This window comes from Benincasa hispida, chromosome 3, assembly GCF_009727055.1.
Source record: "Benincasa hispida cultivar B227 chromosome 3, ASM972705v1, whole genome shotgun sequence".
Classification (NCBI taxonomy): domain Eukaryota; kingdom Viridiplantae; phylum Streptophyta; class Magnoliopsida; order Cucurbitales; family Cucurbitaceae; genus Benincasa; species Benincasa hispida.
Genome location: NC_052351.1, coordinates 51,220,461 through 51,238,229, shown reverse-complemented (window position 1 = coordinate 51,238,229; position 17,769 = coordinate 51,220,461). Strand labels below are relative to the sequence as shown.

The window sequence follows — 17,769 nt, the reverse complement described above, 5'->3', positions numbered from 1 at the left end:
GATTTTTCTAATTGGAGAGCTGGGAACTTAGTTACACAAGAAAGGATTCACTTCTTCCCCGAAGCAGGGCTAAGTAGATAAATTACTCCCTTAAGGGCTGATTTCGGGTTTTGAACATAGTGGCCACATCCTCTCTTTGGAAGAGAGGACCCAGTCATAGTAGGACTATAACTTATTGTTCATTAGAGGAATCAGTGGTACTTAAGGAGTTAGATGTAACTACAGGGGCAAAACGGTAAATTGGACCAGCTATACTTACGAGCGATTTGTGAAGGGTTATCGTATTATTGATTGGTTAATACGGACACAGAAATATATCTGTAGTGAGAAGAATGCAGTTGTCAGTCATTAGTGGAGTGTTCCACAGTTAATGGATGGTGAATCTTGTGACTAAAGAGTTTAGTCAGCTATTCACGTACCGTTGGAGCTTCAAGCTATAGGTCCATAAGGTCTCCTTGGTTGCTCAATGGATTCAAGTTGAGAATCAGATTTTGGGGTTGATTTGAAGTGTTAAAATTAATAAGAGGAAATTCAATTATATGTGATATAATTGGTGTGATGTATGAGATACATCAAATGGAGGAATTAATGTAAATATGATTTACATTAAGTACCATAAAATAGAAAAAGAACTATGGTTTATATGTTTCATATGATGAAATATTAAAACTATAGGTTATAAATATAATATGTTAAGTTGGTTATCATATTTATTTATAATATATTAATTATATGATAATTAATTTATTTTTCTCTAATAACCGATTGAGTGGGAGGTTATTGAAAGTTTTATGGTAACCGTGAAATAAAAGGAAAATTGTTTTCATAAATTTAGGAGTTGTCGGAAAGTACTCACGAAAATAAGCTAACAAGTAAAAGTGTTTTACTAAGCGATAACATTGAGAGAATCAGCTAAGCGATCACTTAGAGTTGACTATACGATAGTCATTCAGTTGATCGTTGCTACACGATCGAGTGGCTAAGTCTATACGATAGGCTGCCATTTACTAAATGATCAAGCACATCTTCTATACGATAGACCAGCTTCTTATCTCCCACTTGCTCAATCGTCTACTGAATCGTAGACCTCCAGTCTCTTCCTCAAGCTAAGATCATATAAAGCCCACAACTCTGGGATTCTCACACCGAGAATATCAAGGTAACCATTGTGGTGGTGTCCTTACTCAGTTCGTGAATTGAGTGGGGCTCGATTGGGTTCGAGGAGCTATTGGCCGTTCGTTGTGATCGTGTTCGTGTCGTTAAAGTTTCTATTCATTGCGTTCGAGTGGTGTGGACACATTGGACACTATTCGAGGGATTCTTGAAGAATGGTTATTCAAAGGTATGCATCCTTTATCCCTTGTATCATCGTATAGCATGCTGTAATTTCTATATATGCATAATGTGTTAGTTTCCGTTTAGACTGTAATTGTTTATATTCATTCGAATGGAATTTTGAACGATCCCTTCCGCTGCTCATGAAAATCCTCATGTTTGATTTCCTTCAAATGATTTGAGATTTGTTTTAACAGAGGAACATCCTCCTTTTCCCAATCCTAATGCAATCCGAAATGTTCAGGATATCTATGACAGATGGGTCTGAGTAAACGAAAAAGTCAGAGCCTATATTTTGGCAAACATATCTGATGTGCTTACCAAAAAGCATGAAACCATAGTCACTGCGAGGGAGATCATGTAGTTGTTGCAAGGGATGTTTGGAAAACTGTCCTCATCGGCACGACGATGCTATTAAATACGTTTATAATTCACATATGAAGGAAAGGATCTCTGTTAGAGAACATGTCGAGGACATGATAGTCCACTTCAATATAGCAGAGACAAACAAGGCTGTCATAGATGAGAAGAGCCAAGTTAGGATGATAATGAAATTTCTTCTGAAGAGTTTTCTAACTTTTCGTACGAATGTTGTAAATAATAAGATTGATTACAACTTGAGAACTCTTCTCAATGAACTCCAAATACCAATCTTTAATGAAAAATAAGGAAGGGGAAGCAAATGTTGTTTCCCAAAGGAAATTTAAGAAGGGTGCTCCATCTAGTTCAAGGCCCTCTGAAAAGAAGTCTAGATCTTCGAAGGATAAAAGTATCCATATGAAGAAAAAGGGAAAAAGGAAGAAATAGTCTCATGCCGATAAAAGCAAGATGAAAGTTGCAAAAGGAAAATGTTTCCATTACAACGTTGACTGGCATCGGAAACACAATTTCCCTAAGTATCTTGCGGAAAAGAAAGTTGAGAAGGAAAATCAAGGTAAATTCAATTTACTTGTAATAGAAACATGTTTAATGGAAAGTTCTCACTTAACCTGGATATTGGATTCAGGCGTCGCTAATCATATTTGCACTTTATTATAGGAAACTAGTTCTTGGAAGCAGCTATCAGAAAATGAAATGACTTTTAAGGTGGGAACAGGTGAAGTCATTTCAGTAGAAGTAGTGGGAGATACCAAGTTATTTTTTTTGGAGATTCTTACAATTTACTTGAAAATTTATATTATGTACCTAAAATGAAAAGGAACTGACTCTCTGTATCTTATTTGCTGGAACATATGTATAAAGTCACTTTTGATATAAATGAAGTGTTCATTAGTTCAAAAGGCGTTTAAATGTGTACAGCTAAACTTGAAAATAACTTGTATGTGTTAAAACCAATCGAGGAAAAATCCATCTTGAATATAGAGATATTTAAAATGGCAAAAACTCAAAATAAGAAAAGAAAGATTTCTCCTAATGCCTATCTTTTGCACTTAAGACTTTGTCACATAAATCTTAATAGGATTGAGAGATTGGTTAAAAATGGTCATCTAAATCAATTAGAAAATAGATCTTTACCTCCATGTGAATCATGCCTTGAGGGAAAAATGACTAAAATATCGTTTTCAGAAAAAGGTTTTAAAGCCAAAGAACCTTTAGAACTTATACATTCAGACTTTTGTGGTTCGATGTAATGTCAAAGCTCAAAGAGGATCTGAATGTTATGTTAGTTTTGTTGATGATTATTCTAGATATGGTTATGTTTACCTAATGCATCAAAAGTTTGAGACTCTTGAAAAGTTCAAAGAATATAAGCCTGAGTTTGGGAACCTATCAGGTAAAAGGATAAAATCACTTCAATCAAATCGTAGTGATGAGTATATGGATTTACAATTCCAGAACTATTTAATAGAACATGGAATTCAATTCCAACTCACAACACTTGGTACACCATAGTAGAATGGTGTAGTAGAAAGTAGAAATCGAACCTTGTTAGACATGGTTCGTTCAATAATAAGTTATGTCTAGTTACCTCAGTTCTTTTGGGGGTATGCAGTACAAGCTGTTGTACATATACTGAACATGGTTCCCTCAAAAAGTGTTTTAGAAACATCGTATGAGCTATGAAGAGGACGTAAAGGTAGTTTACGTCATTTCAGAATTTGGGGATGCCTGACACACGTGTTGGTGCAAAACTCTATGAAGTTGGAACAACGTTAAAAAATATGCCTATTTGTAGGAATACCTTAAAGAAACAAAAGGAGAGTTATTTTATGATCCTCAAGAAGATAAGATATTTGTATTGACAAATGCTACATTCTTAGAAGATGATCACATAAGAAATCATCAACCTCGCAGTAAACTAGTATTAGATAAGATGTCTAAAGAATCTAAAGATAAATCAACAAGAGTTATTGATCAAGCTGGTCCTTCAACAAGAGTTGTTGCTCCATCACATCCTTCTCATGAGATGAGAATGCCTCAATGTAGTGGGAGGGTTGTTCAATGGCCTGATCGCTATATAGGTTTAGTAGAATCTCATGTCATCATACCTGATGATGATTTCGAGGATCGATTAACCTTTAAAAAGATAATAGAAGATGTAGATAGAGATCAATGGACTGAAGTCGTGGACCTAGAAATGAAGTCGATGTACTTCAATTCTGTTTGGAAATTTGTAGATCAACCATATGGGGTAAAACCTATTGGTTGCAAGTGGATCTACAAGAGAAAACGAGACCAAACTGGTAAGGTGCAAACCTATAAAGCTAGGGTCGTGGCAAAATATTTTACCCAAAGAGAGAGGGTAAACTATGAAGAAACCTTCTCTCCTGTTGCCATGATTAAATCTATAAGAATACTTTTATCCATTGTTGTTTTCTATGATTATGAAATTTGGAAAATGGATGTCAAGACAGCTTTTTTGAATAGTCATCTTGACGAAAGTATTTACATGTTTCAACCAAAAGGGTTTATTAAACATGGTCAGGAGCAAAAGGTTTGCGAGCTTAATAGATCCATTTATGGATTGAAACAGGCATCTCGATCCTGGAATATAAGGTTTGATACTGAGATCAAATATTATGGCTTTGAATAGAATGTTGACGATGTGTTTATAAGAAGATAGTCAACAAGACTGTAGCTTTCTTAGTCCTTTATGTTGATGATATCTGATAGGCATAAGCTATACAATAATGCAAGCAAGGTTCAAGTCCATGTCCCTATTACTAGTTCCCCAGCAACGGCGCCATAAACTCTGAGACACTCTCATGTCGTTGTTGTATTCATTAAATATAGTAAATAGTAATAGACACAATGAACACTTAGCTTTTACTTACTTGGGTTGTGTAATGAATGTTTATGATGATTCAATAGCCTTTACATCATTACCAATGTTGGCTCCTTTGCTGTTTGATACTTAGCAGCTGAATAGAAAATGGGTTTTCTATAGCCAAGCAAGGATTCCTTCATTTTGTGTTCTTTATTTTAAATAAACATTCAATAGCCTTATACTTAAATTGATTTGAAAGAATTATAGCCTTCGACAATTTTTTTCTTTTTTGTATTTTGAAGGAAATTTGTACATGATCATTAATTAGCAACAGAAAGCAGACTTGCAGGAACTTCTAGGTGTGTCTGACGTCGAACGAGAACGAGAACGAGAAGCGAGAGATAATAGTGAGAAGCATGATGTAGAATTTAAAAAAATAAAAATAAAAAATCAATGGTTTTGATTGTCTGACGTGGTGAGAAGCGAGATATAGTAGTGAGGCACGAGAGCGAGAAACGAGAATAAGTTCCAACTATTGGCCTTCTCACACACATCCAAGGTCAATTTGGTAACTTCACAGTGTGATGCAAGCAAAACAACCTTTTTCATTTGATTTTGAATCATGGGCCAAAATTCAGGAGGCCTCCGTACAAATTTCCCCCTTTCTTGGGTCATTTCTCCTTTTCTCTCGTTTTTTTTTCCATGAATCCCCCTCAGTTTTCTTTTCTTCTCCATGCCACTACTCTGCGTCTCCAACCACCGCGCCCCTTCGCCAGAGACGACGCCGCTGTGGTCTCTTCGCCGCCGTCGTGGGTTCTTTTCGCCGTGAGTCTTTCCCCACCGTCGTGGATGCTTGAGCTGTGCCGTTTGTGGGTTCTCTTCACCGTAGGCAACTGCCGTTGGTGGTATTGCTTTTTCAGCGCTGTTTGTGGGTACGTTTTTTTTTTTCAAGATAATGCATTCTTTTTTAAGAAGTTAAGATAATCCATCCTGTGTTAAAGGTTTGTTCGTTTCCTTTGCTATGGAATCTATACAATGATAAAAAGTTGTAATGTTAAAGTGTGAAAATAGAAGAAACCCCTCTAAACTTCAGTCTGAACAAGTTTGCACTTGTACGGATTTTAAATTACATGTTGATATTATCTACAACATTTTATACAATGTGTAATTTTGTCTTCAGAATAAAAGAGAACTTCTAATTGCTCTTGTATGTTCTATTTTATATAATTGTGGTACTTGTAAGTTCTATTTTACATAGCTGGTGCCCTTTCTTTTAGTTGGACTCCCTTATTGTAGAATTGAATTTTCTCAATGAAAGTTGTTATTATTATGAAAAAAACTGCTTTTATTAGAGAAAATTAAGAGCTTTAGGCAAGGTGGTGCTCTCTTTAGTCTACAAGATTGATTGAAGTTTTGGGATTCTCTAGTTCTACAAATGTCCACGTTTTCTGAATTTAAACATTTTGGTTGGTATAAGATAACCAGATAAATTCCACTTACCAAGTGGAACAAGGATAATGGATACATGTTTCTACAACTCACTTCCGTCCCGATCTAGTTAGTACATTGTGCACGATCAACCTTCTAAGATGAGAACTGTTATACTTGGACCTTGTGCATTTAACTTCAAATTTAGAGCTTGTTTCAGAATTGTGTTGAATATAACTTTCTGTTTTTATTTTTAGAATTGTTTTAAAGTTTTTCTTTGGATATGAATCATCTAGATTAAAGTTATTAGATAAAGATTACTACGTTGTGGAGCCTAAGATCTTTGGAGCAACATTTAAATATGGAGATGTACTAGGCACTAATTGTGTTAACTCTTTGCATTATTATATTTCACTTAGAAAATTCAGTTTTTTATTATTTCAATAGTGGTTAATGGAAGTCAAGGACTGTTGAATTTCTGAAGGCTGCAAATACGGAACCAGAGACAGTTCTTTATTACGAGTTCATGCAAGATTACAAGGTTTGTTTTGAGACTCACTTTAGTCCCTGGCATACATGTATAACTCTCAGTGAAAAAGGTTTAGAATATGGCTGAGAAGTGTAGTTCATCCAAGGTGCATTTCTCTAGGCTCTAGATATCATCTCAGTGACTTAGGTATGAGATTTAGGTTAACTTTAGGCTTCATGTAAAGTCCTAATTTGGTAATTTTTAAAATCATGACAGTTTTTACATTTTAACTCTCTAGGATAGATATTTGAATTCATAACTGGAGAATGAAATTATGATTTGCTCTATAACTAAAAGATTGGAGTATATGTCAATCAAAGTTCTTGTTCTTAATATTTTTCCTAAGTCGAATCCTCGTTAGCATAAAAATGGATGTCTTTCGTTTTTCTATTTATGTAATTGGTAAGTAGCTTTCTACATGAAAATGGGGGACTTCATTTTTGGGATATGCAACAAATCGGGGCCTAATAATTTGTGTTGAATATTTTCTTTATTTATATAGGGAAACTAATGATTCTGGAAACATCCTCCTCATTCACACAGATCTCTTTTAAACTTGCCCATGTCCTAACAACACCTTTCATATATCATATTACTTTATCGTTTAATTAGTAACCTTAAAAGATTTTTTTTGCCCATGCCTACTCCTTTTAGTGGCAAGATTGATTTCCAAATTGCTTCTCCAAACCTTACAAGGTCTCCTAGCTAACTTGGCTGTAAAGGAAAATTCTCCACAAGGGAAGTATTTAGCTACTATTATCAGGCAATACTTGATAGCTCGATGCTGTCTTGAGCTGAGAAATTGGAGTATGTGTTGAATTCCAACTTTACAGTGACTGTGATCTATATCAAAATTTGTAGTATTGTTATGAGAGAGATCATCAATCCCCTTGGTTGACAAGAACTGAAGCAATGGATGTTAATGACAAATTCCGATGGTTTAATCTGCTCGCATTTGGCAAAGTTCTTAATTACATTGATGCTTTTTTTTCTCAACGTTCTTTACAGTTATGCAAAAATGCAATTTGGGGGGCTTCAAAGATTTTGCAGAATCAATATGCGGAACCTTACAAATTTGCTGTGTGTAAATGTTTGCAAAGTCGATTCATCCGTTGTTTCCGTCATTGGTAAATATCCAATATACTAAGCTGCTCCTTAGTTGTATTATAGTTTCTTTTTTCAGTGTTCATGTTATGAAATGTTTGATTTTTTTCTTTGTGGTGTTCCGAATTTGATAGAATGCAATGATGGAACCTTCTCTTTTCTGCAGTTGATCTTTACTTTCTTGTTGAATAATCCGTTTAAATTTTTTTAAATCAAGCATTTCCTTTGTAATTTTTATTCTAACATCTGAATAGTTATGTGACTTGTGTGTGATTGCCTGTGGACCCTTATTACTTATGGCAGGAAAGTCTGTTCAAAGAGTTCAGAATTCTGAAAATTATTCAACTCTCACCTGTGCTGATGATGAAATTGACAAGGGAATGGAGAAAATGAAACTGGCCATGAACTTGGCCTCGCTTGTTGAAGAATCTCTTGATGTTGATCTGAAAAGATCAAAGACTCAAATGGAACTTAAGAGATCACTTGAAATTCAGATTAAGGAGAGGGTGAAGGCACAATATTTGAATGGGAAGTTTTTGGACTTGATGGGGAAAGTGATTGCCTGCCCCACAACTCTTCAGAATGCTTATGACTGTGTTAGAATTAACTCAAATGTTGATATAATGTCGAATGACTGTTTAATCTCATTTGAATCTATGGCTGAAGAGCTTTCTAATGGTAATTTTGATGTCAATGCCAATACTTTCTCCATATTAAGTTCGAGAAAAGAAGTACTCGTTTTACCGAAGATTGAGTTGAAGGTTCTTCAGGAAGCCATAAGGATAGTTTTGGAGTGTGTGTTTAGGCCACATTTTTCCAAGATATCTCATGGCTGTCGAAGTGGAAGAGGACACTCAACGGCATTGAAGTACATCAGAAAAGAGATAAAAAATCCTGATTGGTGGTTCACAATTGACTTAAGCAAAAAGATGGATGAGCTTGTGATGGCTAAACTCATTACAGTAATGGAGGACAAGATAGAAGACCCCAAACTGTTTGCTGTTATCAGAAGTATATATGTGGCTGGGGCACTGAATTTGGAGTTTGGGGGTTTCCCAAAAGGTCACGGTCTTCCACAAGAGGGAATTTTGTCTCCTATATTAACAAACATCTATCTAAACCTCTTTGACCAAGAATTTTTCAGATTATCTATGAAATATGAGGCTATTAATGAGTATGGTAATACTGGTCAAGATGGGTCACAATCAAGGCTGCGGAGCTGGTTTAGGAGACAATTGAAAGGAAATAGTTCTGATTATCCAGGTGAGCAGAAAGACAAAATACGAGTATACTGTTGTCGCTATATGGATGAAATCTTTTTGGCGGTGTCAGGTTCTAAAGATGTTGCTCTAAGTTTTAGGTCTGAGATTTTTTATTTCTTGCAGAAGACTTTGCATTTGGACGTCAATCATCAAGAGGAGATGGTATCATGTGGGGAGACTCACGGAATTCGATTTCTTGGTTGTTTGGTCAGACGAAGTGTGCAAGAAAGTCCTGCTGTAAAATCTGTCCACAAGTTGAAGAAAAAAGTTGAGCTATTTGCTTTACAAAAGCAGGAGACTTGGAATGCTTGGACAGTGTGGTTAGGGAAGAAATGGCTTGCTCATGGTTTGAAAAAGGTTAAAGAGTCAGAGATCAAGCATTTAGCTAAAAATAGCTCTTTGAATCAAATTTCCAGTTTTCGTAAAGCTGGAATGGAAACTGATCACTGGTACAAGGTTCTATTGAAAATTTGGATGCAAGATCTAAACGCAAGAGCTGCAGAGAGTGAAGAAAAAATCTTATCTAAGCATGCAGTGGAACCTTCTCTTCCTCTGGAACTTCGAGATTCCTTCTATGAGTTCCAAAGGTGTGTGCAAGAATATATTTCTGCTGAGACAGCTTCTACTGTTGCTCTTTTACCAAATTATGATCCTTCTGTCAAACCTACTTTCATAACTGAGATTATAGCACCAGTCAATTCTATCAGAAAACGACTTTTGCGGTATAGGTTAGTCACAAATAAAGGACATCCATGCTCCTCTCCTTTCCTCATCTTACAAGATAACACCCAAATTATTGACTGGTTTTTAGGAGTATCTCGTCGTTGGTTTAGATGGTACAACAATTGTTCTAACTTCAGCGAGTTGATCTTAATTTGCGATCTAGTTAGGAAATCTTGTATCCGAACGCTAGCAGCAAAGCATCGTATTCACGAAAGTGAAATAGAAAAGAAGTTTGACTCAGAACTGAGTAAGATGTACTCCTCTCCTGAAATCGAGCAAGAAGAAGAGAAGTCACCAGATACCCATGGTTTAGACCATGATGAGGCACTAAAGTATGGAATTTCATATAGTGGTTTGTGTTTGCTATCTCTTGCCAGAATGGTCAGCCAATCTCGTCCTTGCAATTGTTTTGTCGTTGGATGTTTGGCTCCTGCACCAAGTGTTTATACTCTTCATGTCATGGAGAGACAAAAGTTTCCGGGATGGAAAACTGGATTCTCGAGTTCCATCCATCCTAGCTTGAACAAACGACGATTCGGATTATGCAAAAAACATTTGGAGGATTTGTATTTGGGTCACATTTCATTGCAATCTATTGACTTTGGTGCATGGAAGTGAATGGTTTTTATTCTGCGTATGATCTCATTTTACTTCTGGATCACTTACTGGGATAGATTTGCTGAGAGAAACGCCATGACTGATTCGGTTTTTGATTTTTCATTTGTTCATGGTGCCTGATTTGTGCCAGCATACTGATTTTATGGTCTCAATGGTGTCTGAAATCCTAATTGGATTGTTGCACTGATGGAACATTGTTATAACCAATTTGAAGACCATGTTAGAACAACCCAATGTGAGAACCATGTTAGAACAACATTCAGTTGAAGGGGTGATGTTTATATTGATATCTTTGAAACCTTCTCAATTGTTCAGATGAAAAATTTTAGTACGGAGATTTGAACTTCTTATCTCAAAGGAGTACATGTCAATCATCTATGCTCACTTTGACTGTTATATAGATCGTAGAGATTATCAAAGACGAAGGATGGTGGATATGCAATGCGCGCTTCAAGGTGAGAAAATTGGAATGAGGTAGAGGTATGTTGCGTTATGTTAGAGCTTGAGAGGATTCTCATTAAACATGACTCAGTTAGATACATGCCTCTGGTAAAAATGCAAAGGTAAGTTTAGTCTTTGAGATTTGTCCATTGAGTCTGAAATTTTAAAAGTGTTTAATAGTTATTTAAACTTTCAATTTTGTGTTGTAAGGGTCATTGAACTTTCAATTTTGTGTCTTGTAGGTGTTCGACAAATTTAGAAGAGTCTTCGATCTGTGGAAATAAATCTACTTCAACCTGAACTCATCCTAATTTGCAAAAGCCCAACGCATCTTGTTAGTGTATTTGACATGTCACTAGGGCGGATCAAGAGCATCAATAGGAGTAATATGGACCAAATTTTCGAAGTCTTTGGGAGATTTTGGCAAGGCACATATGCAAGCATAACTCTGCATATGCCAAGCATGAGTATTGTTTTCCTCCCTTGTTGATTGATTGATGAATATTTCTTAGCTTTGAAGACCATTGTATTTGTAAATTTTATGTGCTAAATAAGGCAAATGAAATACATGTCATATAAATTTGTTGTTAAGTTATGCAGTATTGTGAAAGAGAAGGTTTGATTTATTGAAAATGTTAAGTTGAAAGAGCATTCTTACCAGATAGAATTAATTCCCCTATTTTATTGGTCAATCAAATGTTTCTTATAAAAAAGTTACATATTCTCCCAACAATTTTAAGACATTGCCTTTTACTTTCTAAGTTCAACATTTGTCAGGCTTGAATTTTTTATTTAACAAACAATTTTATTTAGACCAAGATGTTTGGACTCATTACTCAATTGTTCCCATATCATTAAAGCTATCTATCTTAGGTCACACAACAATTTTCTTTTTGCCTTTCCCTATAAATTTTTTCACCTTGTGTCTTTTCTCATCTTCCTTCAATAATTTTGGTGATAATTTGGTCATGGAGCAAGATGCTTTGGCAACATAAATTAATCAGAAGAATTTAGGTCACGCTTACCTCAAGAAAAATGTAACAAATCAATGACAATATGAAAAGTGAGCTCTATTTGATTATATTTATTGTGCATCGGTGTTAATGAAATGTAGGGTTCACTTCAAGTTTGTAATTGAAGAGCCCAATCCAATTGGGGCATGAAACATGATTAATTTGATTGTGTTTCAAAATTACGTGGTATCCACTAGCCGATATTATTACGGTTACAATTATCGTTATTGTTACTATTATAACATGAGAATTATAAATGTCATATTTATTATTACCGTTACTATTTGATCCTAAACGGTTACAGTGTGTTTTGTGGGCATTCTTGGTCTTATCTAATGTGTTTACAGATGACGCAGGTTGGGTCTTATTTAGTGTGTTTACAGATGACGCAGGTTGACCTTCTTGGTCTTATCTAGTGTGTTTATCTTATCCCGAACTATGGGATCCCCTTTGTTGTTGTATAATAATATCACATATTCTAAAAAAAAAAGTAATCCAATTATGTTTACGATTGTGGCACATTACGATTGATCTATCAATGAAATCTCATTACGATTACACCAATTTTCATTATAAACAGGGTCGTAATGTAAAGACCGACACTTTTATTTTTACTTTGTTTAGTTATTTGTGGTTTAGTATATATGCAAAGCTTTGTTTTCACTTTTCCAATTTCTAATGAATATGTAGTTTTGCCAACCAATTATCCCCAGTGAAATAAAAGCAAAGCACTGTGTTGTGCATCAAAGACATATATAGATTAAAGAAATTACCAAAGGTGGAGTGCTGGTGGTTATATTCATGGTAATAAATTTCATTGATAGGTTTAAATTAGCACAAGTTCGATATCGGATAAATTAACATTTCCATTATATCATAGAATAAGCTATGAAATATAACAAATTAAGCAACAAAATGTAATATCATATAAATCATAAATATGTTAAATTGATTAAAAATTCTAAAATTTGATTTTTTAGTTTTTTTAATTTTTTTCAGAAATATCTATCGACATCAACATTTTATTGATATCTTCATTGATATTTTCGTAAAATCAAGATATCGATATTTCTAATGATATTGACATTTTAAATATTGGTTACACCATGTGCTTCAAGATGAGAAAATTGTAACGAGGGAGAGGCATGTTGTGCTATTGAGTTTTTGAAATTTTAAACACGACTTAGTAGGATACATTACTCTTGTAAAAATGTAGATGTTAAATTATAAGTTTGGTCTTTGAGGTTTGTGTCTATTGAATTTTTGAAATTTTAAAAGTGTCCGATAGTTATCTAAGCCTTCCATTTTGTGTATGATGGGTCATTGTGGAAAAATCTAAAGGAAAATATCTTTTCGTCTCTAGATTTTGAGTTTAGTTTCCATTTAGTCTTTAGGTCTTAAAATATTACAATTTAGTAAAGTTTTGAGTTTAATTTTAGTTTAGTCTCTATATTTTAAAATGTTACAAATATATCTTCGAAATTTGAATTTTGTTTCAAATTTAGTCTGTAGGTAAACTTATACTTTCAATTTCGATTTTTCATTAATATTCACTTTCTGACATTAGTATATACTAATTAATTTAAAAATTTATGAAGTAAAATTTTACATTTAATTTTAATTGTGATAAAAAAAATAGTGAAATTTAATTAATTACAATACTTTTAGTTTCTTTTAAATTAATTAATAGACATTAACATTAAAGATGGAAATCGAGTTTAAAATTATAAATCTTGAAACTTATTGAACAAATTGAAACAAAACTAATCTTGAGATAAACTTATAACATTTTTAAACTTATGGATTAAATTGAAACCAAATTCAAAACTTAAAAGAATAAAAATATAACATTTTGAAATTTAGAGACGGAATAAAAACTAGACCTAAAATATAGGACCAAAAGAATATTTTTCTAAAAAAAATGACAATGTTCTTTTTATTGGTTCATAGAAATCCACTTGGGGAAATATGAGTTGATCAAGCATCAACTCAAACTTACAAGTCAAAGCAACATTCTCGAACGTACATACATACACATGCTTGCACAAATCTGGTAGCATTCTACCATTAAATAGTATTACGTCTAAGCTTTAAAATGTCGATATCTAAAAATAAAAAAAATAAAAATAAAAATAAAATAAAATCATCAAGAAAAAAAAAACAAGATCTCAATTTGACCATGAAAATATAAATAAAATGTCAATATCAATAGAAATTTCAAGAAAAATTATAAAAAATAAAAAATTCAAATTAATTATTTAAATTAATAAATAAACCTTTTATGCTTCTTAAAAAATTAGAATGTTTATTACTTATATTATACTACATTTTAATGCTTATTTTTTTCATTTTCATGAATTTTTCACGATAAAATAGAAATGTCGATTTACCTCTCATGTTGATATCGAATCCATGAAAACGTAAAAATATGGATGGAAATATCAAGATGTTGACAAAAATTTAATAACATGATTATGTCACAGACATCCCTACGAACGCAAACTTCATTACCAAGGCCAAAAAGAGCCGACGGATGGCAAAATATTTGAAAAGAGTCGCCAACCTAAAACATAGTTTAACAGTTAAGACATTTCTATTTCCTCTAGTAAGTTGCATGTTCGAATTCTCCTCTCCAAATGTGATGTAATGTTTCAAAAAATTAATATTGAAAAAAGGTGTACTAATCATTTGTGGCATCTTCTGGTTTTACAAAGAACTCAATGAAAGCAATTCTACTGGGTTGCTGATAACCAGCAGAATCTATATGAGGGTGTGAAGTGGATGGTTTTGCAACAGAAACAAGGTGTTGAACTTTTAGCATTCCTCCTCTCCCAATAGTCAATTTGCTTCCCCTGTTTTCTCTTATAACACTGCTCGGAATGTTCGAAGTTGTCGCACGGAGAAACTTGTATTTGTACCTAACTCATTGAACATCAAACAGAAACAGATAATTGCAGCAAAGTGAAGCATGTGTTAGGATTTGATATGTTTAACTTTGTGAAGGAACCGTGTTACCTGTAGGATACTTGTCGATCGCAGTGGAATGAGATCAGAAGATCGGTATTTGCATAATACATGAAATCCACCTACGTGGGAAGTAAGAATGGGTTGTATTAATATTATTACAATGGTACTGTGATTTCACATTTCAGCTTGTTCGTTTTTTAAATAGTCTTCTAGAGCTCAAGTGTAGAACAAAAAAAAAAAGAAAGAAAAGAGCGAACTTTCTTTCTATGAGGCGCACTATAGATAAAAGTACTATATAAAGAATAGAAAACATAGTTGAAGTGAAAATATGGAGAAATAAAATAAAATACCTCAACACAAGAAAAATTGCATTTAGCTTAGGAAATTTGATTTTTTTGTTAATAAAGGAGAAAAATCCTAAATATTACCATTTAAAAATAATGAAAAAGTCCCAAGACCCAGGGCTTTGAGCCATGAGGCTTCACAAAAGGCATGCAACTGAAGCACGTCTTATTTTGTGAAGCTCACCTAAGGAAAGGCGCTAGACCTGAGACTTAAACAGGCACACAATTGAGAGGGGAGGGCTTTTTGAAACAGTGAACAACCATACCTGCAATTCTCCATGGCCTTCACCTTTGAAGGTGACAGAAGGGGGATCTGGTTGTAGAGCTATCAGGACACTTGATCCAGGCCATTCAAGATCATCAATAGCTTCCTTCAGTGCTGCAGACTGGTATTCAAACAACAATCTTCAGTTATTTTTCTTCGATGATCTGTAATTAATATACTCTTTAGATTCATAAATTTCATATTGTTATCTTGCCTTCAAAGTATTCTCAGATTTATATCTTCTAGGAACTACGTCAGATATCATCTTTGGCATATATAAAAAGGTTTCAAAGTTAATTACAATATAAACTTATACCTTGACAGTGAAACTGAGTGGGCTGCTTCCTGCAGGTTCAAAATTGTAATCCCATGAGATCGTATCTGGGATTCTAGTTCTGATCTCCGCATAAATGCAAGCATCTAATGAATCAACTGACCTGGTAACAAACTCGGAGTAAGTTACTTACATTTGAACTGTATTTTTTATCTCATTTCAGCAAAAAAAATGTTCCATCAAAGGACAATAAACTAAATAGAATTTCTAATTAGTCCACTTATATTGGTTTCTCCAATTTCAGAATTTAACTTCATAAAATATGAAGATACTGACAGATTCTTGTGAGGGTACCACTTAAGAGAGGAATCAAGATCTGAAATATATTGAAATATAGAGAATGAAGAAGTACAGGATAAACCAAGTATAAAGTACCTGGAGCCTACCCTCTTGAGAATGGTGACCCAAGCCCAAAATTACTAAAACAATTGTATGTCTTCCCTCCATCACTCTCCCTCTACTTATAACAAATTAACTCTCTAACTAATTACCTTTATGCCCTTACTAATACCACTCGCACCCATAAACCCCTAATAGTACCCTCAGAATTCTCCATGATAGAATTCAGAGATATTGTTTAAAAAAGAAAAAAAGAAAAAGAGTCTATAAGGGACGTAAAAATTTACCATCAAAGGGTTTAACAAGTAGATAGAATATAAGATGATGAGTTACATTGCTCGTCAATGGAAGTCCAGGCTTAGTTTGAGATTGCTATTATTTATAAAATGTTGGTGAGAGCCGTCAAATATTTTAGGAAGCCAATCAAGGTAATTTGTTTAACCAAATACCAAAAACTATTAAATTTCCAGAGTCACTTTGTCATTGTTAACGCCTCCAAAATCAATACCAACGGAGCCTAAAAACCAGAAACAAATTCAATTCTCATCTTACCAATCAAATTAAATTAACATCAGAATAGTTGAAAGCTTTATGTACTTGGTTTGCCTACCAAAAAAAAAAAACCAAACATAGAGTCTACAATAGAGATGATACGTGATGCAAAGAAGGGCAAAGTGAATATACTTGAAAAGAAGTTGCATGTCAGGTCCCGGGTATTTGATTTCAATGGTGCTTAAACGTCCAGGAACAGAAAATGTATTCAAACTATCAACAAAAATGCCTAAGCTCACTCCAAACCTGGGCCGAGCTTGTGCACTGTATTCATAACGAATGAAAAGCTGTAACATGTAGAAAAGCAGCAAAACTTCGGTCACTCTAAAAACGGGAACGGAGATGGAAACACGCATCAGATCAAATTTCCTTCTTCGAACATAAATTGTGAAGATGAGCATTCCAATTCAAGATTTCGTACAAATTGAATCATAATTATTCTTCATTTTCAACTTCACAAACTCAAGAGTAACAGTTTAAAATCAATCTATCAATACATAACTAGGAGATAAAAATTTTAAACTCAAAATCCAAAACCTCACGCTGCAGATACACTTTGGCCTGAAGACAGCCGGATTCTTCAACGATCAAAACGATGCCATGTTCCGATAGTTCGATTACGGCGTCCTGAGTGATAAACAAGCAAATTAACATCATAAAAAAATAAATATGGGCATTAATCCAGAAAACAGAGAGGAAATCTGTAGAGTTCAAAAAAAGGGGAAATGAAACTGAAGTGGAAGGAAAAATGGGACGGGAATAACCTGATGGCGCTTCCATCGAACGGCAGTGAAGGCATCCACCAGGCCTTGGACGTTGTCAAGGTGGCAAACTAGATCCGGCGCCTCCGTATCCACCGCCGACGAGCTCATGATTTCGGCTTTCCCGCCAAATTTTGCCGGTGAAAATTTTCTCCCTCCGTTTAGCGAAAACGAAAACGAGAGCAAATTGACGCGACAAGGAAGGAAATATGAATTTTTAAAAATGATTTTAAAATTATATTTAAATTATTATAATTAAATGTTCATAACTTCTATTCCAGAGCATAAATTTCTGTTAATCTACCTCGTTAACTCATTATTCGATAAGCTAAAAAAATTTTGAATTATGCTATTTAAAATTTTATAAATATAAATAGTATTGTATGGAAGGTTTAAAATGTCGATATCGATAGAATTATTGAGCTCTTAATTTTACATAAATTTTGATGAAAATATCAATAAAATTTCGATTTTTATGAATATTTTTGGAAAAATTATAAAAACAAAAAATAAACTTAAATTAGTAAATAAACATTTTACGATTAT

At 34.0% G+C, this 17,769-nt stretch overlaps 2 protein-coding genes across 8 annotated transcripts; one reads left to right on the top strand and one right to left on the bottom strand.

Annotated features, from left to right (window-relative positions):
* The first annotated feature begins 5,177 nt into the window (after positions 1-5,177).
* On the top strand, positions 5,178-11,287 carry LOC120073312 (nuclear intron maturase 4, mitochondrial). Of its 6 annotated transcripts, XM_039026076.1 has the most exons (5): positions 5,338-5,475; positions 6,419-6,512; positions 7,509-7,627; positions 7,908-10,770; positions 10,891-11,287. In XM_039026076.1, exons 3-4 carry the CDS (start codon positions 7,519-7,521, stop codon positions 10,205-10,207), a joined length of 2,409 nt encoding a protein of 802 aa, XP_038882004.1. In that variant the 5' UTR covers positions 5,338-5,475; positions 6,419-6,512; positions 7,509-7,518; the 3' UTR covers positions 10,208-10,770; positions 10,891-11,287. The 6 variants fall into 6 exon arrangements, with proteins under 6 accessions (XP_038882002.1, XP_038882001.1, XP_038882004.1 ...); XM_039026074.1 differs by lacking the exon at positions 6,419-6,512 and having other exon boundaries at positions 5,178-5,475; positions 7,908-10,662; XM_039026073.1 differs by lacking the exon at positions 6,419-6,512 and having other exon boundaries at positions 5,178-5,475.
* Positions 11,288-14,133: 2,846 nt separating this feature from the next.
* On the bottom strand, positions 14,134-17,427 carry LOC120074039. Of its 2 annotated transcripts, XM_039027017.1 has the most exons (7): positions 17,227-17,427; positions 17,000-17,089; positions 16,595-16,749; positions 15,554-15,674; positions 15,239-15,358; positions 14,677-14,747; positions 14,134-14,579 (listed from the first exon to the last, which is right to left on the bottom strand). In XM_039027017.1, the coding sequence occupies exons 1-7, from the start codon at positions 17,332-17,334 to the stop codon at positions 14,342-14,344; spliced, it is 903 nt and encodes a 300-aa protein (XP_038882945.1). In that variant the 5' UTR covers positions 17,335-17,427; the 3' UTR covers positions 14,134-14,341. The 2 variants fall into 2 exon arrangements, with proteins under 2 accessions (XP_038882945.1, XP_038882946.1); XM_039027018.1 differs by lacking the exon at positions 17,227-17,427 and having other exon boundaries at positions 17,005-17,089.
* Positions 17,428-17,769: the final 342 nt, after the last annotated feature.

Excerpts from the sequence above, each read along its gene's own strand:
- LOC120073312 (XM_039026074.1), top strand. The coding sequence starts at position 5,246 with ATGAATCCCCCTCAGTTTTCTTTTCTTCTCCATGCCACTACTCTGCGT. Across the intron at positions 5,476-7,508 it reads TTTTTCAGCGCTGTTTGTGG|TTATGCAAAAATGCAATTTG; the intron begins GTACGTTTTTTT and ends CGTTCTTTACAG. Across the intron at positions 7,628-7,907 it reads ATCCGTTGTTTCCGTCATTG|GAAAGTCTGTTCAAAGAGTT; the intron begins GTAAATATCCAA and ends TACTTATGGCAG.
- LOC120074039 (XM_039027017.1), bottom strand. The coding sequence starts at position 17,334 with ATGAGCTCGTCGGCGGTGGATACGGAGGCGCCGGATCTAGTTTGCCAC. Across the intron at positions 15,675-16,594 it reads GACATGCAACTTCTTTTCAA|GTCAGTTGATTCATTAGATG; the intron begins GTATATTCACTT and ends GTTTGTTACCAG. Across the intron at positions 15,359-15,553 it reads CACTCAGTTTCACTGTCAAG|TCTGCAGCACTGAAGGAAGC; the intron begins GTATAAGTTTAT and ends TTTGAATACCAG.